The following is a 27,409-nucleotide window of genomic DNA, read 5'->3' on the forward strand; positions in this document are numbered from 1 at the left end:
CTCATTATCACCCTCATTATCACCCTCATTATCCGCTCATCCTCATCACTCCCGTTGTCCCCATCACCTTCATCCCCATCCATCTCCATCATCCCCCTCACCCCCGCTGCAGACAGACCCCATCCTCCCAGGTGCTGCCGCTGCCCCGCTGCCCCGCTGCCCCTTCCCTGCCCTTCCCGATCACCTCACTAATTACCGCAGTAATTAACACCTCTTCTCTCCTCTCCCTCGAGGGACGCTCTGCGCATGCGCGCACCGCTCACCCCCCGCCCTTGAGACCTCCGCAGCGCCAGGGGGCGCTTTGCTCTCCCCTCAGGACCGGAAGTGCCGCCTGGCCCCTCCTCATCTCTACGCTATTTCCGCCATCACCGTCGCCGCTGCCGTTTCCCTGCTCGGACCCCGCGGTTCCTTCCCCGGTTTTTCTCTTCCTCTCCTTCCCCTGGCACCATGAACAAGAAGAAGAAGCCGTTCCTGGGCATGCCCGCGCCCCTGGGCTACGTGCCGGGGCTGGGCCGTGGGTGAGAAGCCTTCCCCTCCTGGAGCCTGGGCCTAGGCCTGGCCGCCCCCCCCCCCCCCCCCCCTCCGCCTCCCTCTCCCCCTCCTCTCAGAGCTTCTTCTTCGTCCCCTCTTGGGTGCCGGGCGGCCTGCTCGGCTTTTTAGGTGTTATTGCTACGAGGTGGTCCCCGCCAGTGCTCAGAGAGGCGGTTTGGGGTTTAAATCCAGGGCTGGCCCCAGGGGGATAAACTCTGCGATGCTTTGGGCCGCGTCCCTCCTGATTTTGTAACCTCGTGTGTACAGGGGGCCTCTTAAAACTCATCAAATCCGGGGGTGGGGGTGGGGGCAGCGGTATAAAGGAGGTTTTAGGGCCTGGGGCTGGCTGAGTTATTTTTGATGTGTTGGTGGCCTCGCCTCGGGGTCACCCCCCACCCCCCTCCTCTCCTCCCCTCCCCCAGGTGGTGCCCTTTGGGGAGGGGACGGGGAGGAGGTTCTGGGGACCCCGAGTTTATTGGAGCAGCAAAACCCTGGCCGCGCTGCCCGTGTCTGCAGCCCCCTGAGCGGCTCTGCTGGGTTCTGCCCCCAGGGCCACGGGTTTCACCACCCGATCCGATATCGGCCCCGCCCGCGATGCCAACGACCCCGTGGACGATCGTCACGCCCCCCCGGGGAAAAGGACCGTGGGGGATCAGATGAAAAAGAACCAGACGGCTGATGATGATGATGAGGATCTGAACGACACCAACTACGATGAGGTGATGAGGTTTTTTTTCATCCTCAGCCTAGGGGGGGTTTGCTCAGAGGGGAGGAGGAGTCCTGCAGCTCCCTCTTTCTCTGGGTCCTCTGGCCAAGGTTTCCAGGCCAGAATTTCCTGTGTTTTGTCAGCAGGTCTTCATTTTTTTCCTTTTTATTTATTTATTTTTTTTCTTTTAATATAAATGCAGAGTGCTTGCAGGTTTTCAGTGGTCTTGGCTCACACCTTGGGGTTTATTTATCCAGAGCTCTGAGAGTCTTGGGAAGAAATCTGTGAGGAAAATAGGAGTTTAAGGACTGTGGGGGGTGAATTTTTTTTTATTCTGCACAGGGGAAGCTCCTGTGCTCTGAGCTGTGAAGTTCAAACCCCACACTGGTTACTGCAATGCTGTGTTGTTCCTCTTGTTTGCTTTCAGTAGCTTAAAAAATGGGGTTAATGGGAGGAAATGGCTCATTTATTGCTGAGGAGGAGCCATTTTGAAGCAGTTTTGCTTCTCAAGTGGTTGCAGGGGCAGCAGACACAGGGGTGGGAGAGGAAAACTTTTGTTTTGGGGTGTGCTGGGAGCAGCCTGCTCCTTCCTCAGAGTCCCTGCCTGGGCTGGGAGCCTGAAACTGAGGGTCCTGCTCTTTGTAACGTTAATTTTCCTTTTTTTTCCCCTTTCTTTCCCAAATCCTAGTTCAATGGCTATGCTGGGAGCCTCTTTTCCAGTGGCCCCTATGAGAAGGATGATGAGGAAGCTGATGCCATCTATGCAGCTCTGGATAAAAGGATGGATGAACGCAGGAAAGAAAGGAGGTAGGGAAAAAAAAACCCAGTGCTGGCACAGGATGCTTCCTGGTCAGCTTTTGGGAGAGTTTTCCTTCACCTCTGCCACTTCCCAGGTCAGATTTTCCCCCTTTTCCAATAATTTTCAGCAGGATGAGCACTCAGTTTGGGTTTTAATGTGGGAATCCCATCCCATCGTGGGTCTGAAGTTTCAAAGGGGCTCTGAGGGTTAATTAACAGATAATTAAGGGTCAGTGCAGCTTGTGTGGGGAGATGCTGAGGGGGTTTTGCCACATCCCACTGGGAATTGTTGGAAAAGCCATGGAATATCTGGGAAGCTGGGGAGGGTTGGAGTGGATAAAGTCCCAAACTGGTCTTGTGGGTGAGGGGTGAGCTGGAGGTGTCTGACATTTCATAGACATCTCCCTCAAAGTGCTGAGCATCTAAGCTTGGGGTAAAAAAAAGCAAAAAAAGCTTTGTTTTATGCTTTATCACTTTTTTAAGAGCTGCTGAGCATGAGCTCCCTGCTCCTTTTCCTCAGGGAACAACGGGAAAAGGAGGAGATAGAGAAATATCGTATGGAGAGACCCAAAATCCAGCAGCAGTTCTCTGACCTGAAGGTAAGAAATGTCTGAAATATCTCTTTTTTTTATTTAAATCTTCATTACCTGTGGAGATGGGGGGGTGTTATGCTTTGCTTTGCTCAGGTTTGGGGTTTTAGCAGGGAAGTGATTAGATTCTGCTAATTAGGGTTGCTGTCCCTTGGGGGAATAAGTCAATAAACACAGATACTGGGGGAGGGTGCAGTGGTTCTGCCTCTTGGGCACTTGTGAGTGCACAATGTGGTGAAATTCATGCAAATTTGGATTTTTATTGTGGTTTCAGCTCACTTTTGGAGAGGCTGCTGTGGGCTTGAGGCTGTGTTGGCACCGAAGAGCAGCTGAGCAGCTAAATTTTTTTTAAATAAAATGCATTGTTTGAGCTGTTGTGCAGTGATTAGCAATACAATAATGCTGCAGGCACTGAGGTTCATCAGCACATTTGCAGCCCTGAGTTTAATTACCAAATTGATCAGAAGTCAGGAGGAAAATCCTCCTTCAGTTGAATTATTTGATATTTCGGGCTAAAAAAAAAAACACTTTTTTTTTTACTTTTAAGTCTTCAAGTTTTCCAAATATTGGGGGAGGATGCAGTGGTTCTGCCTCTTGGGCACTTGTGAGTGCACAATGTGGTGAAATTCATGCAAATTTTTATGTTTATTGTGGTTTCAGCTCAGTTTTGGAGAGGCTGCTGTGGGCTTGAGGCTGTGTTGGCACTGAAAGAGCAGCTGAGCAGCACCTGACTCTAAATATTTTGAATAAAATGTGTTGTTTGAGCTGTTGTGCAGTGATTAGCAATACAATAATGCTGCAGGCACTGAGGTTCATCAGCACATTTGCAGCCCTGAGTTTAATTACCAAATTGATCAGAATTCAGGAGGAAAATCCCCCTTCAGTTGAATTATTTGATATTTCGGGCTGGGAAAAAAAAAACTTTTTTTTTTACTTTTAAGTCTTCAAGTTTTCCAAATATTGGGGGAGGGTGCAGTGGTTCTGCCTCTTGGGCACTTGTGAGTGCACAATGTGGTGAAATTCATGCAAATTTTGATGTTTATTGTGGTTTCAGCTCAGTTTTGGAGAGGCTGCTGTGGGCTTGAGGCTGTGTTGGCACCGAAAGAGCAGCTGAGCAGCACCTGACTCTAAATATTTTGAATAAAATGTGTTGTTTAAGCTGTTGTGCAGTGATTAGCAATAAAATAATGCTGCAGGCACTGAGGTTCATCAGCACATTTGCAGCCCTGAGTTTAATTACCAAATTGATCAGAAGTCAGGAGGAAAATCCTCCTTCAGTTGAATTATTTGATATTTCGGGCTAAAAAAAAAACACTTTTTTTTTTACTTTTAAGTCTTCAAGTCTTTCTTTAAGGCAGTGGTTCTGCCTCTTGGGCACTTGTGGGTGCACAATGTGGTGAAATTCATGCAAATTTGGATTTTTACTGTGGTTTCAGCTCAGTTTTGGAGAGGCTGCTGTGGGCTTGAGGCTGTGTTGGCACTGAAAGAGCAGCTGAGCAGCACCTGACTCTAAATTTTTTCAATAAAATGCATTGTTTGAGCTGTTGTGCAGTGATTAGCAATAAAATAATGCTGCAGGCACTGAGGTTCATCAGCACATTTGCAGCCCTGAGTTTAATTACCAAATTGATCAGAATTTAGGAGGAAAATCCTCTTTCAGTTGAATTATTTGATATTTCGAGCTAGAAAAAAAACACCTTTTTTTTTACTTTTAAGTCTTCAAGTTTTCCAAATATTGGGGGAGGATGCAGTGGTTCTGCCTCTTGGGCACTTGTGGGTGCACAATGTGGTGAAATTCATGCAAATTTTTATGTTTATTGTGGTTTCAGCTCAGTTTTGGAGAGGCTGCTGTGGGCTTGAGGCTGTGTTGGCACCGAAAGAGCAGCTGAGCAGCACCTGACTAAATATTTTGAATAAAATGCATTGTTTGAGCTGTTGTGCAGTGATTAGCAATACAATAATGCTGCAGGCACTGAGGTTCATCAGCACATTTGCAGCCCTGAGTTTAATTACCAAATTGATCAGAAGTCAGGAGGAAAATCCCCCTTCAGTTGAATTATTTGATATTTCGGGCTAGGAAAAAAACCCCTTTTTTTTACTTTTAAGCCTTCAATTTTTCAAGGGGGAAAAAACCAACCAAATTTATGAAGGAATAAGTGCAGTTTAATGAATTTTACCCCCAAGACTGATGAGAGGTCTCGTTGGGACAGAGGAAGCTGGCAGAGGTGACTGAGGAGGAGTGGCTGAGTATTCCTGAGGTTGGGGATGCCAGGAACAAGAGGCAGAGGAACCCCCGCTATGAGAAGCTGACTCCTGTCCCTGACAGCTTCTTTGCAAAGCACCTGCAGTCAGGGGAGAACCACACCTCTGTGGACCCACGCCAGACAGTGAGTATGAGGCAAACCTGGTCCAGGTAGAGCCTGGAGTTGATAATGAGGGAAAAAAATGGGGTTTTAGGGGAAAAAAAAGTGATGCGCGACCAAAAAATTGTTGTAGTTTGAGAAGCTGGGAAAGGAGTTGTTGGATGAGGAGCTTTTGGCTGCAGAATCCTGCAGTGCACAGCTGTGTCCAGAGAAAATTTGGGGATGGGGAGGGATAACCTGGTTCTTGGGTGGGAAATGGGTAAAAGTGTTTCTTTCCCTTTCCTCTGGTTGTAAAATGGTGATGCTGAGTTTTGGGGGGCATCCCCAGCCCCTGTTTCTCTTCCAGTGTTTAGCAAAAAGAGGACAGGGAAAGGTTAACCTCACCCAATGGTTTGCTCAACCCTGGAGCAGTCCTGTTATAAATGATTTGCCTAATTATCAGCTGAAAATGAAGGAATTTAGCTTGTTGCTACATGCTGTGGGTCACTATGGGCTGTGGGACCAGGCACCTGTGGGACAACTGGATGGATATTGTGGTTTAAATCTGCTGGGTTTGGGTGTTTATGGTCAAAATTGTCACTTTCTTGCCACTTATTTTGCTGACTTGGCTAAACCTGCTTAATTACCCCCACTGCAAAGTCTGTATGGAAAAGGTTCTCTTGCTCTGGGCACCACTGCCTCAGAAGTGCCTGGATTGGACCTTTCTGCCCCTGGAAAAGTGCAGATCAACCAAATTATTTTTTTGCACTCTCAGAAGATGTTTTTGCACTCTCAGAAGAGGTTTCAGGCAAGTTTTTCTCTTTGTTTTTAGCAATTTGGGGGGTTGAACACTCCGTATCCAGGAGGCCTGAATACTCCATACCCAGGAGGAATGACACCAGGGCTGATGACACCTGGGACAGGTGAATTGGACATGAGGAAGATTGGGCAAGCCAGGAACACCCTGATGGATATGAGGCTGAGCCAGGTGAGGATGTGGGAAGGCAGAAGCTGTCCCAGGGGTACCTGGGGTTGGTTTTGTGCTGCTACTCAAGACCTGGTTTTACAGAAGTCTTTCCTTCTCCTGAGTCTTAGAGGTTCAGCTGTGAAATCATCTTGTTTTCCTCCTCCCCAGCTCCTCATGCCCTCTCTACCTATAGAATTTCCTGGGAAAGAAGTTTCTCTGGGATTTTTCAGTACAGGGGAGCAGACTGCCCTGTTGGACCAGAGCAGGTTTCACCACGAGGAGCATCTCTTCAGTCCCATTTAGGGATGCAGCACAAAATGCTGGAGAACACTGCTTTAAATTGTTGTTGGCTTCTTTTTTCCCCATGGATTTTTCCCACCTAAATCTAATGATGGGGTTTAGCTGCAAGACCTTCTGGTGACTGAAAGCCAAGCTGCTTGTTCTCTGCATTTTTAGTGGTACTGAATTTTTACCATTGAAATCCTGTGTTTTAGAGGTGGGAAACAGCTCCATAGCAAGGCTTTGTGCTGTCCTCCTTCCACTTAGCCATGTGGATAAATATCTAGGATATTTTTATGCATCAGCAGTGTCTTTTCCAGTCTTCCAGGGGTGCAGGCAGACTGTGGGGCTGGGAGTGGTCACTTCATTAGCTCTGACCTGACTTTTCCAGGTGTCAGACTCTGTGAGTGGCCAGACTGTTGTGGATCCAAAAGGATATCTGACAGACTTGAATTCCATGATTCCCACCCATGGAGGAGACATTAAGTAAGTTTAAGAGGGATTAACTGCTTTATCCTCTTAGTGGCTGCAATCCTGCAAAGAAAGGGGACTCTGTCTGAGTGGGTGGCTGTCAGCTAGCATTTAATTTGTTAAAAGCTGCCAGGTGAGTTTTTTGGGGGTGAATTAACAGGAGATCTGGCATTGTCTTGCAGCTGATGTAATCAGCATCTGACCTGGATGCATCACTGGTGGGGATTGGTTTTATTCTGTCCCTGGACTAAGATTCCAGAGAGGTGGCAGCATGTGGCTTCCTGCCAAGAGGAAGTAACCTGGTTAATTGGCCCTGTGTGCTGCTAATTCAGGCTTGAATCACTGCCTCTGAAAACATCTTTAACCTGAAGGCTGGCACTGGTTTTGTGAGGAATTGCCACTGAAGTCAAAGCCATCTGTGAAGTGATGTTAATACCTCTGCTTCTCAGCTTCCAGTGCCAAGTGCCCAGCTGTAATTCCCTAAAAATCTGGCTTAAACAGCTCACTGGTTTTCACTGGGTTCTCACTGTGTAAACATGTTGTTTGTAACCTTGTTTTGGGAGCGTGTGGTCACCAGTATGGGAGCATTTCAGGTCCCAGTTACAAGTGGAGCTGTGCAGGACTGTCTGTAGAGCATTGCTTGAGGAGAGCTGCTTGCTGGGATGCTGAAAAATTTCTCCTGTGTGTCCTGCTTCCTCCTCCAGTGATATTAAGAAAGCTCGTTTGCTCCTCAAGTCTGTGAGAGAGACCAATCCCCACCACCCCCCAGCCTGGATAGCTTCAGCACGCCTGGAGGAGGTCACTGGCAAGCTCCAAGTGGCTCGAAACCTCATCATGAAAGGAACAGAGATGTGTCCCAAGGTCAGGATTCTCTGCAGGGCAGTGGGAAAAGGCTGTGGTTGTGAGCAGGAGCACCTCTCAGTTTGTCTCAGCCTGTGTGTGGTTCAGCTTTGCCATCCACAGGACTTTAAGAACACATCTTTAGCTGGAAGCCCTGGTGTTAAATCCTTGTTTTTTTGGAATTCTTGTCTGGATCTCAAGGCTGACATCTCCTTTTCCTGACAGAGTGAAGATGTTTGGTTGGAGGCTGCACGGCTGCAGCCTGGGGACACAGCCAAGGCTGTCGTGGCTCAGGCTGTTCGGCACCTTCCCCAGTCTGTCCGGATCTACATCCGAGCTGCTGAGCTGGAGACTGACATCAGGGCCAAGAAACGTGTCCTGAGGAAAGGTGAGAGCTCTGCTCAGCCCTGGGGAGCATGGGACCATCCACCAGTGGTGTCCCCAGGGATCAGTGTTGGGCCCAGTTCTATTTAACATCTTTATTGGTGATTTAGATGAGGGGATTGAGTCCATCAGCAGCAAATTTGCAGATGACACCAAGCTGGGGGGAAGTGTGGATCAGCTGGAAGGCAGGAGGGCTCTGCAGAGGGACCTGGACAGACTGGAGAGTTGGGCTGATCCCAACGGGATGAGGTTCAACATTCCAAGTGCTGGGTCCTGCACTTTGGCCACAAGAACCCCATGGGGAGCTCCAGGCTGGGCACAGAGTGGCAGAAAGGGAGCTGGGAGTCTGGATTGCCAGGAAGCTGAAGAGGAGGCAGCAGTGTGCCCAGGTGGCCAAGAAGGCCAATGGCATCCTGGGCTGGCTCAGGAACAGCGTGGCCAGCAGGTCCAGGGAAGGGATTCTGCCCCTGTGCTCAGCCCTGGGGAGGCCACAGCTTGAGTCCTGTGTCCAGTTCTGGGCCCCTCAGCTCAGGAAGGAGATTGAGGTGCTGGAGCAGGTCCAGAGAAGAGCAAGGAGGCTGGGAAGGGATCCAGCACAAGTCCTGTGAGGGAGCTGGGGGTGTTGAGGCTGGAGAAGAGGAGGCTCAGGGGAGACCTCATCACTCTCTCCAACTCCCTGAAAGGAGGTTGGAGCCAGGGGGGGGTCAGGCAGATATCAGTAGGATAAGAGGGCACAGACTAAAGAATTTTTTCCTAATATCCAACCTAAACCTCCCCTGGCAGAGCTTCAGCTCTGCCAGGGGAGGTTTAGGTTGGATATTAGGAAAGGATTCTTTGCAGAGAGGGTGATCAGGCATTGGAATGGGCTGCCCAGGGAAGGGGTGGATTCTCCATCCCTGGAGATATTTCAAAAGAGCCTGGATGTGGCACTCAGTGCCATGGGCTGGGAACCACGGGGGGAGTGGAGCAAGGGTTGGACTTGATGAGCTCTGAGGTCCCTTCCAACCCAGCCAGTTCTAGGATTCTGTGATTCTATGAACTGCTGCAGGAGCAGGGGGCAGAGCCTAGGACTCACTCTGGGGTGCAGTGTCAGCTGTGAAGGTGTTCAGATGGCTGTGAGATCCAGGACAGTTTCTCTCCAGGGTACCTGAAACCTTCCACCTCTGGCTGTGCTGCCCTTGGGGCATTGCCACCTTTTCACACAATTCTGCCTTGTCACAGCAGTTTGTGCTGCCCTCCTGCCACATCTTCCTTGCAGCTTCATGGGGTTAATTCTTTGATTAAGAATTAACCTGTCTCAGTAGAGGTTAGATCCTTCATAACTTGAGTTGTGTCAGTTCTATCTCCTGATTTTAACCCAGATAGGGAAAAAGGTTTGGGTTTAATGCATTTACTCTGTGAAGCAACCTGCAGTATTGGAGCTGAACTGCCCCTTGCCTCTTACTGTTGCATCTCTGGTGAAATGACCTCTCGTGGATGCAAGGTACCCAGTGGTCTCTTGATTTGCAGCTGTAATGTTCAGACATTTGCCATTCAATAGCTTTTTCTGGTGGAGCAGTGCAGTGTGGCACTGCTGCTGTGACACTGTGTGTCCTCAAGAACAAGAGATGCTGACCAAAAAAAAGTTAAAAACTTTTAACAGGAGCAGGGTGAGATTTCTGAGTCCAGGTTGGGAAGAGAACATCTTTTGTGAAAGCAGTGACTTGTGCAGTAAGTGCTGGGTTCTGCTTTAAATGTTGCAAACCCAATAATTTCTTGCTTTGGTTTTTGGATCCATCTACTTAACCTCTGGTACAAGGCTGTGAGTGGAATGGAAAGTGGTTTCTCATTCTCTCTCCACTTTCTCCCTGTTACCAGCCCCACAGTGCTCCTCTGCTGCTGGGAGCTGTTTGTACAGCCAGCCTGAAGTGGCAGCTTTAACCCATTAAATCCCCTAAACCAAGAAATGACTGCCAGGGAAGGTCACTGAAGTGTGAGCATTCAAACTGTGTCTGGTTTTCTCCCACCTGAGGTTTTTAATGCCTCTCTCTGACTGGAGAGCCAGCAAGCTGAGTGTTTAAAACAACATCTTGAGGTACAGACAAATTCTCTGTCTGTGAAAACCTGTCCTGTCTTGCTGAGTGATGCTTCCAGCTCTTGCAGGCTGATGCTGTTCACTGGAAATGCTTCAGAAAGCTCTCCTGGTGCCTCAGCCCCCAGGCAGGCTGCTGGTTAATGCTCTTGTGCCTTTCTGAAGAGCTTGGGCTGTGCTCTGAAGTGGAGGCTCAGCACTGTGCCTCTGCCTTTGCAGAAATGTTTCAAGGAACAGCTTTGCCCGGGAGCCTGGCTGGTTCCAAAGGAGTTTTAGGAGCCTGTTCTCACCCATTTCTGTGTCCCTGCAATTATTCCTGCTTTTCTGAAGGAGGATGTGCTCAGTCCTCTTACTATAGCATGTTTGTGTACAGTCACCATGGAAGCAGTGGAACTACCACTGCAATGCAGCTAAATACTGGTAATCCATGGTGTGAGTGACAAAAGACTGAAAAAAAAAAAAACCCTTTATTTTCTCAATGTCACTTCAGACTACAAGGTTAGGAAGAGATAGGCTGAGAAAAGCTGTTGTTCAGACTTTAATATTTCAGGCAGCACATTTAGGGCATTATGCAGAGAATGCAGTTTCTGCCAGCAGTAGCTAACTCTTGGACAAGATTCAGGAAGCCTCAGAGACTCCTAATGAGATGGAGCCCACGTTGCATTGCTGGAGAAACACTTTGGATTCAGTGCCTCTTAGGGCATCAGCAGTAACTTTTATGCATCCTGTTTTATTTTTGCATAGTTGGTGAATAACTTTTGGGGGAAGCTAAACTGACATTAGCCTGTCAGGAGATGCCTGCAGGAATACTAAATTGTGACAGGAATGTTTCAGCATCTGAGCAACATGGGTTTGGTGTTAGTTTTGTGTCAAGGGAGACCCAGCACAATTATCTACCCAGTTCTGAAGATCCTGCATAGGCTAATTTGCTGAAAGCAGAGGCTTTGTTCAGCGAGGTGTTTCACTGAAGAGGATGTAATTCCAGCTTGTGCAGAGGAAAAGCCCTTAGCTCTCCAAAGAGCCTGTTTCCAATTAAAATTAAGTAAGGTTTTTATTTTCTGATTTTTAAGTTCTCATTGTTGAAGCAAGAGCTGAGCGGAGCACAGTTCTCTTCCTTCCCTCTTTCAGGAAATTTCATCTGTTACAGGACAAAGGCTTCAATATATCATCTTTACCAAAGAGAACTGTATTTTTTTATTATTTTTTAAAGTGTGTTGTCATGGTTGACAGAGTTGTTTTGCCTCTCTAGCCCTTGAGCATGTTCCAAATTCGGTGCGTTTGTGGAAGGCAGCTGTGGAGTTGGAAGAACCTGAGGATGCCAGGATCATGCTGAGCAGGGCTGTGGAGTGCTGCCCAACCAGTGTTGAAGTAAGTATTAAAAAAAAATATTCAATCAAACCCCCTCTACACTGCTTCAGGTCAGGAGCAGAGCTCTGAAATCAAGCAGAGTGAGTTCAGTGTGAGTTTTCTACCATGCCCTGTGAGAAGGCTGTGGTGTGAAGTGGACTGTGCTGGTTTTCTCCACAGTTAATTGCCTGCTGGTCATTACATGCCTCATTTTCTGTGTAATTGTTAGGTTAGTTACACCAGTGCACTGCTGTGCCTGCTGCAGCCAATTAGCTGTGTTTGTCTGCATGTTCAGTGCCTCAGCAGTGAGGAAAACAAAGAGGGGGAATCTAAACCAGAGTTATCCCTTCCTCTCATGCTGATCCAGAGCTTCACCCCTTTGGAAGGTGATGTGGACGGGGCTGCAGCAGCCCAGTGAGTGGAGATGAACTCTTTGGGATAAGGATTGAGCTTTATGGACAGCAGCAGACTCTTTTAATTGGTTTTCCATTGCTAATTTGCTGCTGCTGCTGGAGGAGGAGAGCTGCCAGCCAGGAGCAGACAGCACAGAGCTCCTGCTCTCCCTGGGCCGTGGCTGCCGTCCGGCAGCGTTGTCAGCTCCTCCTCCTCATCTGAATGGCTTCTTGTGTTGTTCACTCCTTGTTCTAATCTGCAAGACATCTTTTGTTGCTCATCTCCTTGTTCTAATCAAAACTCAACTCCCATCTTCTGTTGCCTGGCAGCTCTGGCTGGCCCTGGCCAGGCTGGAGACCTACGAGAACGCTCGGAAAGTCCTCAACAAAGCCCGGGAGAACATCCCGACGGATCGTCACATCTGGATCACTGCTGCCAAGCTGGAGGAAGCCAATGGGAACACCCAGATGGTGGAGAAAATCATTGACAGAGCCATCACATCCCTCAGGGCTAATGGTGTGGAGATCAACAGAGAGCAGTGGATACAGGTATTGGCTTGGTCCTGGTTTGACAGCCAGGTGGGAACTCTCTGAGTTCTGGTTCGGATGTTTTCAGGTGTTGTAGGGTGGAGGAATTTTTGCACTGGGCCTATCAGTGGTGATCCTTGTGAAGATAAAAGAGGTGAGACTCAAAAGCTGAGGGGAGCCAAGGCCATGGTTAGGTGATACTCTGGGGTAACATTATGTGTGTTAAACTCAGGAATGTCTGGTTTAATTCTCTCTTGGAAGATGACCAGCTTCAAGTTGAAGCAGCTGCTGCCTTAAGCAGGACAGAGGCTTTAAGCCTCCAGTTGAAGGATTTATGTATCTTTTACATATGTCTCTCTTGGCTTAAAATGTTTCTGTTGGCCAGAAAAGCCTTTGTCAGGTGGTGCTGTAGGAAGTCAATACAAATATTGCATGTTCAGCAGACAGGAAATACTCTGTTAGTCCTTTGGCTGGTAGTCCTGAGGCTGTGTGCAGTAGTCACAGCTGACATGTGGAGCTGTGTTGGACAGTGGGGAGCCCAAAACGTGACCTCTGTTCAGGTTCATCCCAGGCCAATGGATTTCTGGTGTCCTGTGCTAGAAAAGCAGCAAGAAATTTTCCTCAAGGGGGGGAAAGATGTCTCCAGTATGTTGGTCACACTGCAAAGCTCTGGTGCTGGAGTTTCTCAAGTTTCTGACACTTCATGGACTCTTGCCAGCTGAATGGCTTGATGTTCAGGTCATAAAGGAGCTGCTTTCCTCCTGCATGTGTGCTGGGCTTTGTTTAAGAGATCTTTTAAACAAACCAGTTTATTGCTATCATCACTTGCAGAGGGTCAAGGCAGCAAACCAGTTTTGGCATGCTGCTTGGAGGAGGAGTATTAAAAGTGAGGAAAGTATTGAGTGGGCATCCTTGCTAACATCTAAAAAACTAACTTTCTGTCCAGCAGTAAACCAATTAAAGGTTAATTTCAAGTTCTGCTATAAAAACACCACAGCCTCTGCACTGTTGTCTTCTCAAGTTCCTTCTCATGTCTGTTCCCTGATCAGAGGTGTTTGTAACAAGTTTAAGCAGGACATGCTTGGCTTTTCACATGCTTGGGATGTCAGAAATCCCCACTTTTCCATAGATCTCTGGTGAGGGAGCCTTTGCATGTTTAATTTCACAGTGCTGAGGGTGTATTTCTTTAACTTGAGTAAATGCTCAGCCCTTACTGAAACTTAGTAATAAACCCAAAGCTGGAAGAAGGTTTGTTAACATTTCTTCTTAAATTCTTGAGGCTTATTGGTCAGGTCTTTGCTTGGCCCAGCCCAGGGCAGGTCAGTGGAGCTGTATGAGACTTTTCTGGCTAGAAAGGTCATTAATTGTCACACTTACTTCATCCATAGCACTTTCTTTGTGGGTTTAGGCTCACCAGTTAGCCTCAAGATAAACCTGAGAAATAAAGAGTTTTAATGTGACACTGACCCACACTGTCTGCTTGCACATGAGGGGCTGCTTGTTGTGGAATCTTTATTTCTTGTGCTGGTTTCTCAGAATGAACAGAGCTTTACTCTTGTCCCCAGGATGCTGAGGAATGTGATAAAGCTGGCAGTGTGGCCACCTGCCAGGCAATCATGAGAGCTGTGATTGGGATTGGGATTGAGGAAGAAGATCGGAAGCACACCTGGATGGAAGATGCAGACAGTGTATGTCCAGCTGGGGGGCTGCTTTGGTGCTATTTTTTTTTTTTTATTGGGGAAAAATAAGGACTGGGCCCTGGACAATGCCCTTTCCTAATCAGTGGAAGTGATTCCCACAACCTGCCTGTGTTTGGCCAGGCTGCCTCCTTTGCAGATTCGAGTTCATACTAAGCAAAAAGTTGGTGTGGTGAGAAATTATTTGCTGGGATTTTTGTTTGTGGGTGTGTGGGAGACCTCAAAAGAATGAGGTCTGGTTAAAGGAACTGGAAGTTGTTTCAAGGCATGGGCACCATAGCTCAAGAGTTTGTGTAAAACTGGACAGAGGAGTGGGGAAAAGTTTTACCAGGGTTTCTTTGCTTTAGGGGAGTAGTTTGAACACGCACTAAAAACTAAATTATACTTCATGAGAAATGGCCACCTCATTGGCCTTGCAGCATGTGCTGTGATGCTTATAGTCTTGCTGGAAAATAAACTTTTTTTTCCAGTGCATTACTGGTGCTTTAAGCTGGTCTGTGTTGGTCCCAGTGATATTTATGTTCCAACAGAGGAACACTTGAAAACTTCCCCTGTGCTTCCTTTTAAAAACCTTTTGGTAACTGCTGTGTTGCCCCAGCTCATTACTCTGGGTGATTCTTTTCTTGCACTTGATTGCAACCCTCAGCTGACCTGATTCTGAGCTGTTTTTCCTCAGTGTGTTGCTCACAATGCTCTGGAGTGTGCCCGGGCCATTTATGCCTATGCCTTGCAAGTCTTCCCCAGCAAGAAGAGTGTGTGGCTACGAGCTGCCTACTTTGAGAAGAACCATGGCACAAGGTATGTGTGCTGCATAAGCCTTGGGTGGAGGGGTTCCCTCTTGCTATAGGAAGGAAGAAAAAACCCCTACAAAATCAGCCCTGAAGTGGTGTCTTGTCCTGTGTAGTCAGTGGCATTGTTTGCAGGTCTGACCCTCTTTTTTTTTTTTTTATGGTTGTGGTCAGACCACCTTTGGTTTTTATCAAGTTATAAAAAGTTCTTTGTCAATAGAGATTGCTTGGTAAAAATAACTGCATAAAGGTAGGGACAGCCATCTTTCAGAAGGCATTTCTAGAAAAAATGGGGCATACAAATCACCTGGAAATATCCAGCATGTGTTTAATTTAATGTTCATAAATTACTTCATTGCTCAGAGTATCCAAACATCTCTGGTATCTTCTGATGAAGCAGCCTGTGAACGTGCCAAGATTGGTGTTGCACTGTCACAGCTCAGCTCTCTTTGTTTTACAAATTATTCATAAAGCTTTACACACCTGAAGCTTTCTGCCCAAAGTTTAGAGCAGAACAAATCATCTGTGCAGTAATCCACTTGACTAAGTGGACTCATCCTTACTAAAGCCAACAGTGTGGAAGGGATTGCAGGTGATGTTCTTCCTCACTCAAGCTTTTTTTGCAATGAGCATGTGTTTGCTTTTGGTATTGTCCTCCCAGGTTCCCCCGGGGTGCTTTTTTCCCCTTGTTCTACTGAAAAGTCTCTTTTCCAGCGGAGAAGAAAAATTCACTAGGATCAAGCCACCTTGATCTAATAATTCTGAAAGACTTCCTGTCTCAGCTTCTGCTCTGCTTTGGGAAGCAGAATGGCTCCTTCCAAGACAAATGAGCTGTTTGTCTGCAGGTCTTTCTGCAGAGGCCATCAAACAAAGGTGTCTGAACAATGAGCCTTTTGTCAGCTGCTGATTTCAGAACCCTTGTGAAAAAAGACCTCACCCTTTCCTTGTTATGAAACCACTTCTCAAGGTTTACAACGTTGGACTTTGCAACTGTGTTTATAGCACTGAGTGATAGTGGACATGGTGTGTGAGAGCTCTCCCCTCTGGCTGTGTTTCCAGGGCTTGTAACTTGCTCTTTCTTGTCTCAGGGAATCCTTGGAGGCTCTTTTGCAGAGAGCTGTTGCTCACTGTCCCAAAGCAGAAGTGCTGTGGCTGATGGGAGCCAAATCCAAGTGGCTGGCAGGAGATGTGCCAGCAGCCAGGAGCATTTTGGCCCTGGCTTTCCAGGTGGGTACATTAAATTTGTGTGATGGTGTGAGGTACAACTGGTACAGAACACAGAGTTTGCTTTTCCTGTCAACACCTGAGCCCTGCTGCCTTTCAAAGTGATGGGGGCATCTGCTGTTCTTCCATTGTTTAAAGTGACAAAATGTTCTCCTGACAAACAGCAGCAGAGTGTGTTGCTGCTTGTTTAGGAGCACTGTGCCAGGTCTGGAGTTCACAAAACTATTAATTTCATGGCCGTGGTTCCCACAAAGCCCAGGGATCAGAATCCCCTTGCCTTGGGTCACCTGTCACCTCAGCAGAAAGGACAGTGGTCTGCTCCACTCCATGAGGTGACAGCTTGGAGCAGAGCCACTAATGCACAACAAAATGAAGGGAATTATCTGCTGGATGCTGGAGGATGGGCAGAGTGATTCAGTTCTGACACTGAATGTGAGACTGAGAAGCTAAGTGAGAGCAAAACAAAATGACAAGTTCTGAGATGGAAGCTTAAAGGTATTTACTTCCAGAACTTGTTCTTGCTGCTTTTTGTTGCCATCCTGAAGTCTTCTTAACGTTGTCTCTGAAATGACTTTTATTGGAGCAGCTTTCACAGCCCTCAGTTGGGAATCCAAGCTTCAGTTTTTAAATTTTTGCTGGAGGAAAACAAAATGAAGGTCTCATTGTGGCAGACCCTATGATCTTTCTAGTGTTTAAGCTGAAAGTTCAGAAGATGAAGCATTCATTAATGCTTTTCAACAATTGAGAAGCATCCAACTTCTCAAGTGGCATGGAGCTTTGTGTGGAGCATCTGTTTTGGAGGCTTTCTGTAAACTTCAAAGGTCAGAAGAAGATTGGGAGGAGCTTGAACGGGGAGGGGGGAGAAAAAAAATCCTACTGTGGATTGACAGAGCTCTGATTTCAATTTTAATCTGGATCAAACGAAGGATTAAATCTGCTGTTGATTCACTGGATGCATTTGTCTGTCATTTTGTATTCTTGCAGGCCAACCCCAACAGTGAGGAGATCTGGCTGGCTGCTGTCAAGCTGGAGTCAGAAAACAATGAGTATGAAAGAGCAAGGAGGCTGCTGGCAAAAGCAAGAAGCAGTGCTCCCACTGCAAGGGTGAGGACATGAGAAAGGTTGGGGGGGCTGAGACCTCTTCTGGCCACGGGGGAGTTGAAGAGGAAGAAGTTCCTTCAATCCTTGGGCTGTGGTGATTGAGCAGCTGGCTCCCTGCCATTGCCTTTTGCAGGCATGTGGCTGCTTTGCTGCAGAGGCTCTCCAGCCAGTTGCAACACAGTCATGGCATGGTGGGGGAAAAAAAAAAAAAGGGCTAAGATGAAGTAGAGGGTTTTGGTTTTTAACAGAAATGGCAAAAGTGAGGAATTTCCTCATTTGCAGCTGTTGGTGTTGCATGAAAGCATGTCTTGGAAACAAAAAAAAAAGAGAAAATACTTTCACAGAAGACTCACTTGTACATGCTGTGTTACAGCTCTGGTTGAATTTGTTATTTAAAGTTACATCCTTGAGTTTATCTCCAGAGTTCTGGTATGATAAACTTTGATTTTCAGTTGTTCATACAGAACCATTTTAACTTGTGTGAGTAAAAAAAAAAATTGGGTTCCCCTCTGCCTTTTCCCCCCAAATTTGTGCTTCATCCAAGATCTTTCACACTCTCCTCTTCCTCTTTTGGCACTCAGGGAGCTTCTCTCTAGCTGGGGCTGAAGCTCTGGTCTCAGACCTGAAGCCTCTCTTGTGGCATCTTGGTGGGGGAAGTTTGGGAATGGGAGGATGGGGATCAAAGGGTGGTGAAACAATCTTTGGTCTCTAATGGGTCTCACCACTGAGGCTTCCTGTGTAGGCAAAGAAAGATATTTGGGTACAGAAAAGTTTGTAACAGTTTGTGATTAACAGGACAGCTTGAAGGCATAGATGGTCTTTGTAGCTTGGCTTTAAGGAGATGAGATTGTGCTCCAGTTTGTTAATTGTGCTCTTAAAGCAATGCTTTTTGTACAGATATTATCCAGATGCCCACTCTGTACTAGCAGGTAAAAATACAGATGGATCATGGTGGTCCAACTCCTTTTAATATTTGCATTTACCTTCCTCATTGTTATCTGTTCCCACTTTTATTTAATCCTGGTGTTATTTTTTATGTTATTTTAAGCCCTAATCTATAACATTCTCATGAAAGTGGGAACTCAGACTTAATTTTTCAATGGCTGCTGCTCAACCACTGTGGTTCCTTCTCAGGTCTTCATGAAGTCTGTGAAATTAGAATGGGTGCTTGGAAACATTGCTGCAGCCCAGGAGCTTTGTGAGGAAGCCTTGAAGCACTATGAGGACTTCCCCAAACTGTGGATGATGAAGGGACAAATTGAGGAGCAAAAGGAGCTGGTAGAGAAAGCAAGGGAGGCCTATAATCAAGGGGTAAGATGTGTGTTACTGCAAGCTTGCTCTGTCCTTCTGGAGAGATTTCTGTCTTGGAATCAAAATAGAGAAGGCTCTGTCCCAGACTAACTGAAGAGGTGATTTCTGTTTTCTGTCTTTTGGTTAAAACAGCAATAAAATAAATGGGAACATTGAAATAAACAGCAAGGATTTCTCTTACCCAGTATCCACATGCAAAATTTTGTTTTGCTTACTTGAGAGCAGGAAAAAAGTCATTGCAGGATAGTTCTCCAAGACTTGTCAAGCCTGAAAGCAGAACTGTTAAAAGAAAAACCTCCCAAGCCAGCTCTCAGATGCCTGCAGGAAGAGGAGGTGGCCCACAGAGCACTCCTGCCTCTTTTAGATGGTAATGGCTGTCCTTGGGTGTCAGTGCTTCTGAAAGTCCTCAGCCAGGAGAGTTCCTGCCCTGTGATATCCTCACCACTTCCCAGCTTGAAAGGCAGCCTGCTCCCTGCAGCCTCTGCTCTGGGGACGTGCTAGAGCTCTGCATTTCCAGATGAGCACAAGCTGTAGGTGTGTGGTTAAGGATTCTTTTGCTGTGGGGACAGCTCAGTCTCAGTTATGTACCTGACTGAAGCTGCTGTGCTGTGAGACTGAGAGAAATTTGAGCAAAGTCATCAACTTTGTCTCTTTGAAACCCTCCAGGAGGATGCAGGAAGGGAAGCTCTTTTCTAGAGGAACTATCAGGTTGTTTTTTAACTTTAAATCTACCTATCAACTTATTTCTTTTTAATACAGCTGAAAAAGTGTCCTCATTCCATACCCCTGTGGCTTCTGCTGTCCAGGCTGGAGGAGAAAGTTGGGCAGCTGACTAGAGCCAGAGCCATCTTGGAAAAGTCTCGCCTGAAGAATCCAAAGAATCCAGACCTCTGGTGAGTTGTGTGGAGAGGAGCTGATCTGGGGCTGCAAAACCAATGCATTCTTCAGGCCTCTCTTTACATCTTCTCAGCCATTTGAGCCTGGAACTTCTGACCGTGCCCCCAGCCTAGAGTTTCCTTTTAAGTACCCACTTTTCCTGAATACCAAAAATGCTTTGATCCTGGTTAGTTTGTAGCTACTGGAAGGAGCTGGGGACTCGTTACCACTTGACTGGTAGCTGTGGTGCACAGACAGCACTTAGGAGCTTTCATTTTTGTTATAGTGCCTTTTTCAGATTGTTTTTGATTATAGAGTAAAGGTCAGGTTTATTTTTAGACAGAGGAATGGGAAGATGTCAGTCACCTCCACATATTCAGAAGATGGGCAGATGTTTGGGATTTCCAGTGACCTTCATGTGACTTTGTTTGCCTCTCCAAAGTGGATTTGTTGTCATAACTATTTCCCCCCCTGATTCTCTTCTCTGCCAGGTTGGAGTCTGTGAGATTGGAGTACAGAGCTGGGCTAAAGAATATTGCAAACACCCTGATGGCCAAGGCATTGCAGGAATGTCCCAATTCAGGTGAGCTGGATCTCATTTCTGTCTTCAATGAAGTTGTTTTGCTCAGGTGATAAAGGCCCATCTTTTATCCAAGATGTCCTTGTAGGCCAGGGCTCAAAATCCTTGAGATTTTCTCAATCAAAAATTTCAAAATCCTGTGTTTTGAACTGTCAGCCATCCTTCTGTAAATGAGATGTTGAAGGTTTTTGTGAAATAATCCCAGTTGCTACCTCACACCAGAGGGGTCTGGGGTTGGTTCCATTTTGCTGCAGCACCCAGTGTGGTGTTGGGTCTGGGGTCTGCACTTTGTTCCTGGGAAAGCATCTTGGATATGGGTGGCTTTTCTCTGAAGCTGGCAGAAGTCTGCCAAGGTTTAGAGTTGAAAGAGTGAGTGGTGGTAGCTGGGAAGCTCACTGGAGCACAGCCAGCCATGGGACACTTCCCTTTGTTGGCTTACAGGAGAAGAGAATCATGTGCCATAAATGTTTAGTCCTGGGCTTTGATAATTTTAACTCTGTTAAGAAAAGGCCAATAGGTCACTTAATGGAAGTCAGTTGGTTCTACCCAGCAGTGGAAACATTTGCCTCTTGGGATGGGAGGAGAAAGTGCATAATGCTGCCCTATTTTGTGACAGAATTGTGGGAAGACTTAATTATTTAAACATGTTGACATCTTGGGAGAGAAGAAGTCATGTAATCCTGAACTGGAGAAGTCTGCTGCAGGGCAAGTCTGCTTAGCTTGCCTTCAGGCTGGGTTTTGAAAGGTGTTTAACTGTCAGCTGCTTAAATCCAGCAAAAATAATTGGGAATTAAATGACTTTTATGACAAACTCATTGCAAGCTGCTCACCTTCTGAGGGGGTCAGCAGAGCAGCACCACCCAAGTCCCACTTTTTGTCAGTGACCTCATGCTTAATGAGTGTTTGCACAGGCTTTTCTGCAGAATCTGCCTGTTGCTATGGAAATGGGCAGCAGGATCTGCAGATTTTGTTTAAATAAAATAATTCCCAACTATTTTAAACTGCTACAAAGCAGAGTAAAAGCCTCCAGGAATCTGTTGGATGCCTGCAGTCATGTAAACCAGAGACTTGTGTCCATCAGTGGCTAAACTGGTGCCCAGTTGCTTATGGCTGATGCAGGCAGTCTGCACAAAGAGTAAAACTGAGCTGCCACTGGGCCTGAAAAATGTGGTTTGACTTTCTATATGAAGAGTAAGAAGAGAAAAGCTCAGCCCCAGCCTCACTGCAGCCATCAGAGCTGGTGTGTGCTCCTGGGGGAGGTTATGGGAGGCAGGAGCACTGATAGAGTCCTGGCAGACAGAAGCTTTCAGGCTTTGCTTTGAAGTGATCAGCAGGTAGGGTTGGTTGACATGAGAAACCAAAGATTTCATGCTTCTCTGAGCACATTTCCTTTCTGGCTTTTGGCAAAGGAACCAGGGATTAAAATCAGTAAAACTTTGGTGCTCTCTGGCACCTTTGAGACATCTTCCAAATGGTCCAAGTCACACCTCCTGGGACAGCTCCTGCCACTGCCGTTTTCCCCTTCAGACAGATTGATGTCTTCCACTTCTGAGTTGCTGATTTCCACTGTTTGCAGTGTCTCAGCTGAAGGGCAGGAGCTGGGGGTTCACCAGCATGGGGAGTTCTGAAGGGTTCTGGTACCCTCAGAGTGGAAGGTCCAGCCTGGTGCACGGGGTAGCTAAAAAAATTCAGAGTACTGGAGGCAGTTTCCGTGCAGAAAGAGTGCTCTGAGGTGAGGCTGGGGCATGGGTAACCAGCAGGGTGGGGGCAGCAGTGCTGGGGAGGGTTAATCTCAGAAACAAAACTAAAGATTCTCCCTGTTTGACTTGAAGGGATCCTCTGGTCAGAGGCAATTTTCCTCGAGGCGCGACCGCAACGCAAGACCAAGAGTGTGGATGCTCTGAAGAAGTGTGAGCACGACCCACATGTCCTGTTGGCTGTGGCCAAGTGAGTTCCTGTGCTTGATGGACTCAAAATTCCTGGTTTTTTGTGTGTGTGTGTGTGGCTGTTCCCCTGGTGAAGCATTGCACTGGGGCACAACAGCCCTGTGGTCCTGGCTGCAGCAGCTCCCGTCAGCCCCAGGCAGGCAGCAGCTCCCAAGCTGTCTCCTGGGAATTCTGCAGATCCCTCCCTTGGTGGGAAGCAGGGGCTGTCAGCCTCCCCCAGCCTCCTCTGCTGAGCCTGGGACTGCAGTGCAGTCACACAGAGTCCTTTCCCAGCCCTGGGTACAGGCACTCTGCAAATTGCTGTGTGTCCCTTGGTTGCAGTCTGCTTGCAGGTGACTGAGGCTTAATTCAGTGGGTTTAGATGTGTTTTGTGTTTTGGAAAACAGGGACTATCTTTGCAGGTTATTCCATTTTTGATGTGGTTGACTGTGTATTTTCATCTGTTCTCTCTGTCCTAGATTGTCAGATTTTTTTTTTTTTCTTAACTCTGAGCTAGATTCTGTGCTGCTGTAGTGTTCTCCCCTCCTGAATTTCTGCTGTGTCAGTTTTCTCCAGTTGTTGGCCCTTCCTGGAATACAGAGTACCAGCCCTACTGTAATTTCCTTCTCTGAAATGAGAAGATAATTTTTTAGGAATTGTTTCCTTGTCTAGATTAAACTGTGAGGCTTTCAGTGATGAAAAACTGCTGTTAGAACTGACTCAGGCCATGTCCTTTCTGATCTGATGTGTGAATGGCTCTGCAGCCTTCAGAGTTGGAAGAAACTTTTCTTCCTTTGTGAATACCAGAAGAGGTTAATGCCAGCAACATTTTGCCCAAACCATTGCTCAATTCTTTCACAACTTTTTTTTATAAGCCAAAGAAAACTGTAGGATACACTCCAGTGACTGCAATGCTGCCTTCTGCCAGATAATGACAGCTGACTTGTTCAGCTTTAGCAGCAAGTGAGGAAAAAAATATTAACTTTTGCTTTATGAAAACTGCTTCCAGGCTTCTTCTGGTGCAGCCTCAGAGTTTAGCAGTTAATCCTAACACAAACAGCTCCCACCTCCCATCAGGGCTTGTGTTGTAGGTACAGGAATCCCACTGTGTCACACAGCTGTGAAAAAACATTTTCTAACAAAAAAATGGCCACTACCTGCAGGTGCTGAGCCTCTGCTGCCATTGCCCCTGCTCTTTTAAATCACAGTTTGTTTAACAGGGAACAATCAAGAGTATTATAGGGCTTAAAAACAATCACATAAGCTGTATAATTTTATGACTGCCTAAGCCTTTTATGGGGGATGTCTCTCTGATTTGATAAAGACCTTACCAGCTCAGATGAACTCTCTTTAATGCAGAGCAGTGCAACTGGGAGATTATTGACTCAGCTGGTCCATTACTGGGGAGAAATGGAGAGTCCATCAACACCTTTATGAAATGGCAGCAGTGGGGCTGGTTGCCAGGCAGGGCTTTGAGCCTTTCCTGATGGTGTGGAGCTGACAAGACAGGTCTGCTCCACTTGAGCATGTTTGGGGGGCTGGGACTGTGACCCCCCCCCCCCCAGCTGTGGCTGCAGGAGCCTTGGTGCCATTCCCAGATTTTTGAAGTTAATTGTTAGAGGCTAAGAGCACCTCGAAGCATGAAGGTACTGGAGACAGGTGTAGGTATGTCAGCCTGACTCTGCAACACATCTGGAACAGCAAAATGAAGCAATTGACAGTCAGGCTGAAGCTGGGAGTGTAATGGTTCCTTGTCAGGGGGTCTGTCTCTTTCTGGGGTGAAGTCAGCTGGGTGTGCTGGGGGGAGAGTGGAGAGGAAGCACTGGGAGTTCTTTTTGCACCTCTCGTATCCCTTTTGAGGGGGAGGAAAATCAGCAGATACCTCCAGAATCTGCTTGTTTCCTCCATGGGGAGAGCAAAGAATTGAAATCTCTGTAGAGCCTGGAGGTTGGGGTGCTTGAGAGGCTCCTGCTTGTCTCATTTTCTGCTTTTCTCCCCAGGCTCTTCTGGAGCGAACGTAAAATAACCAAAGCCAGAGAGTGGTTCCACCGCACGGTGAAGATCGACTCTGACCTGGGGGATGCCTGGGCTTTCTTTTACAAGTTTGAGCTCCAGCATGGCACAGAGGTGAGTGTGTGTGTGGCTGGGAAGAGCAGGAATCCCTGGCTGGTGTTGGTTCCCCTGTCCCAGGGGTTGCTGCAGTGCTGGGCTGAGCGCTGGCTGCGTGGCTCAGGGATGAGGCTGTGGCTGTCACGCCTGGTCATGAAGGAGCATGCACAGGCCTGTGGGGTGGTTTGTAAAAGGCTCTGTCATTAGCTGAGCTGTCTGTCAGGCTGCTCTGCTGTCCACACTCATGCTAGTTTGTGCAAAAAGCTGTGAAATCAATCTTCCTGCTGTGAAATGCAAGTTTTCGCCAAGGAGATTTTCCCGTCGTGATGCTGGGTTTGTGTGACTGGTCCTGTTTCCTCACAAGTGTCAGGTACAGGTTGCACGTGAACACAGCCCAGAGGAACAGCCTGTTCTTATCTCCTGTGGCAGTTTTTACTGCCTGATATTACTGAAATGGTGGGAGTGTTTATCTTCTGACTTCAGAGAGACCTCTCACTTGACAGATCTCACGCAGGTGGTAATGAAAAGGAAGTTTCTGCTGCAGTCTCTCTGGTGGAGCCAAAACCTCCTTGACTGTAATTTGTCCACTTTGTTCAGCAAGGCCAGGAGAGCTGCTGCCTCTGGATTTTGACTCAGCCTTCTGTACTGCCTTTAAAAAAAAAAACAAAACACCCCAAACCAAACCAAAATTAAAACCCCACCGCAGGCGTTGGAAGTGTTCACCTCAGGGAAAGGGCTGTTCAGTTTCTTGGCTCTGTGCTGGAACAAACCTGGGCATTAAGCAACTTGCAAACTGTCATTTCTCTTCCTCCCAGGAGCAACAAGAAGAGGTGAGGAAGCGTTGTGAGAATGCTGAACCTCGCCACGGGGAGCTCTGGTGTGATGTCTCCAAGGACATAGAGAACTGGCAGAAAAAGATTGGAGAGATCCTTGTGCTTGTGGCAGCCAAGCTTAAAAATACCTTCTAGAGTGTGCTGGCTTCAGTGGCATTGCTCATCTCTGTAGGACCTGTCTGCTTTCCTGCTCCCCCTGTGTTCCTTCCTCCTGGCTGTGGCACAGATTTTGAAGGACAGGAGATTGGTGGCAATAAGAGAGAAGTTTCTCCCAAAAAGAAGAGCTGCTGCCTTCTCTTCCTAGGGATCATGCTCTTGGCTCAGCCTCTGCAGCACATCTGAACTGGTGTCACCTGGGAGAAACCAGCAGTCTTGTGAGGCTCTCTTGGCATTTTCATTTGGATGCCTGAATCCCCCTTGTAAATACAAGCTTGAATTAGTGCTTGTATGGACTCTGGTGTGCAGCAGCTCTCTGTTTTCCTCCCCAGCATGTATTCCTGTCTGCCTTTGTGCACTTCCTTTAGTGTTTGGCTCATGTCCTGGTTCCTTGTCACTTGGAATACACTGAATGTCCTCAGAGGAGTCCAGCAGCAGAGGGAAGGGAAGGGCTGGGCTGGCTCCTCTATTTTTTTTTTTTGCCACAAGCCTGGTTTGGTTGCTCTGCTGGCAAGCTGGGGTGTTCCTCAAACCTGAGTAGATGGAGCATTTTGTGAAATTCAGGAGCATATTTTTAGAGGCCTCTTCTTCAATTTTTTTTTTTTAATGTATATAGTATAACCTTATTCTTTTAGGTGTCTGATTTCATTAAGCAGAGTGGTATTTTAAAGTAGCAAGACCAAATCCAGCAATCCCTGAAGGCCCTTCTGGAGGAACAGCCTTGATTCAGAGCTGATGAGAATCTGCTCTTTTACAGTGGCAGCAGCTTTCAGCTGGGATGGTTGGGAGGACTCTTTTCAAGTGCAGATGGAAAAAAAAAAAAAAAAACAGTCCAGGAAAAGCTCTGTGTTTGGGACCCTTAGGAGTTGTCTTCAATTTTCTATGCTTGTGATTTGTATTATTTTGATCCCAAAAAATTCTTTCTTGTGAAATTTGAATGAAAAGCTGTCATGTTTTATGTGAGGAGATAGTGGAAGTGTCCAGGTCTCTGTGTGAGTTGTACAATGGCTTTAGCTGGAGGAGAAAAAAAAAACCAAACCCTTTCCACTTGTTTGGGCAATATATATAAAATACAGCTTGGGTTTTTTTTTCCTTATGCTTTCTTTGTGTGTGGGGCTTGCTTTTTCACTGGGAAGAGAGGGTTTGATAGCAAAAACCTTTGAATTTATCAGGATCCCACCACTTTGGGCAAGTGCTGCACGTTTTGCCAGGCAGGATGAGGAGCCCATCTCTGACACTGGGGTAGAAACAGTTGGTCTTGAAGCTCAGCCCTGTTTTCCTTTGGGGTTTTTAACAGAAACTCTTGTGCTTTCTCTTGCCCAGCTGGTGAAGGGGTGCCACAAGCTGCAGTTCCCTTCAGGAAAGTCTAGATCATGGATCTCCCATGGAATTGTAGGTTCCCAAAGGAGAGTGGGAGGTGTTGAGAGGCTCTTGCTCAGGGATTCCAGGCCACTGCTGGCATCTTTCCTGGAGGTGAGCTTGTGCAAAGGGGAAAGGGGCAGCTTGGGGATGAGAATGGAGACATCAGAGGGCCAGGACATATGGGAAGGAACCATTGTAGACCAGGATTTCAAGACTGAGCCAGAAACTGCAGGATACAAAATTCCATGAAGTTCTTTTCAGCACATGCTGCTTGTTCTCAGCCCCTTGTGCTTCTCATGTGGATTTTATTCTTCCTCCTCCTCCAAGTGAGTGCTTGGCCACAGGGATTGTATCCTGCTTCCCTGGGAGAACCCAAACATGGTGTTTGGGTTCATCTGGCACTTCCTGGAGTGCTGATGATCTTGGGGAAGCTGAGTGCCAGTGGTCCAGAAATTCCTCTGCCTTATGATGCTCTTGTTTGGAACTGCAGAGTTGGGATGGGGAAGGAGAGTTGGAATCACAGTGACGTGGCTGCTCCTCCTGAAGACATTCCTGTCCTGGAACCAAGTATTTGGAGCATCTCCCTCCAGCCAGATCCATGGATCAGGATCCATGTGCTTCCTACCACCTCCTCACAGCTCCAACCTCCTTTGGCCACTTTGCATCTGCAGCTTCCCTTGGCCCAGGCAGGGAACATTCCTTTTTTTTTTGTTGTTTTTCTTAGCTCTTGGGGCTTCTTAATGTTTCTTAGATGTCCTTCTCGATTTTAAAATGGGTTATAACACCCACAAATTGGAACTTTCTCTGTATACAGCCCCCTAAACAAGTGACAGGGGTCCTGTGGGCACTGCTGTGCTGGGTGTGCTGTGGTTCTCCCTTCCCATGGAGGGGACATTCCTAAGGACAGCTGAATTCTTCCTTTTACCTCTTCCTAAAAAACCCCATTCCCTCTTCCTAAAAAACCCCATTCCCTCTTCCTAAAAAACCCCATTCCCTCTTCCTAAAAAACCCCATTTCCTCTTCTCTATGGAGCCTTGCTGCTCTCCGTTGGGTTTTTTTGCCCCGGGGGGTCCCGGGTGGCGATGCTGCCGGTGCCGAAGGGCAGCGCTTCCCCCCGGGGGCCGGGGTTGGGCTGGGGGTGGTGTGGCCGCCGTGTCCCGTCCCCCCCGCGGCTGCCGGGCCCGTCCCCTCCCACCCGTGG

At 47.3% G+C, this 27,409-nt stretch overlaps 1 protein-coding gene across 1 annotated transcript; it reads left to right on the forward strand.

Moving 5' to 3' along the window:
* The first annotated feature begins 379 nt into the window (after nt 1-379).
* Nucleotides 380-25,884, forward strand: PRPF6 (pre-mRNA processing factor 6). The gene is made up of 21 exons (XM_071759395.1): nt 380-518; nt 1,082-1,250; nt 1,926-2,044; nt 2,556-2,634; nt 4,836-5,012; nt 5,800-5,955; nt 6,605-6,699; nt 7,389-7,545; nt 7,750-7,912; nt 11,229-11,347; nt 12,049-12,267; nt 13,812-13,934; nt 14,620-14,741; nt 15,820-15,958; nt 16,940-17,059; nt 18,191-18,367; nt 19,127-19,260; nt 19,735-19,826; nt 21,656-21,770; nt 23,749-23,875; nt 24,673-25,884. Exons 1-21 carry the CDS (start codon nt 448-450, stop codon nt 24,823-24,825), a joined length of 2,826 nt encoding a protein of 941 aa, XP_071615496.1. The 5' UTR covers nt 380-447; the 3' UTR covers nt 24,826-25,884.
* Nucleotides 25,885-27,409: the final 1,525 nt, after the last annotated feature.

Source organism: Heliangelus exortis, chromosome 16, assembly GCF_036169615.1.
Source record: "Heliangelus exortis chromosome 16, bHelExo1.hap1, whole genome shotgun sequence".
Taxonomy (NCBI): domain Eukaryota; kingdom Metazoa; phylum Chordata; class Aves; order Apodiformes; family Trochilidae; genus Heliangelus; species Heliangelus exortis.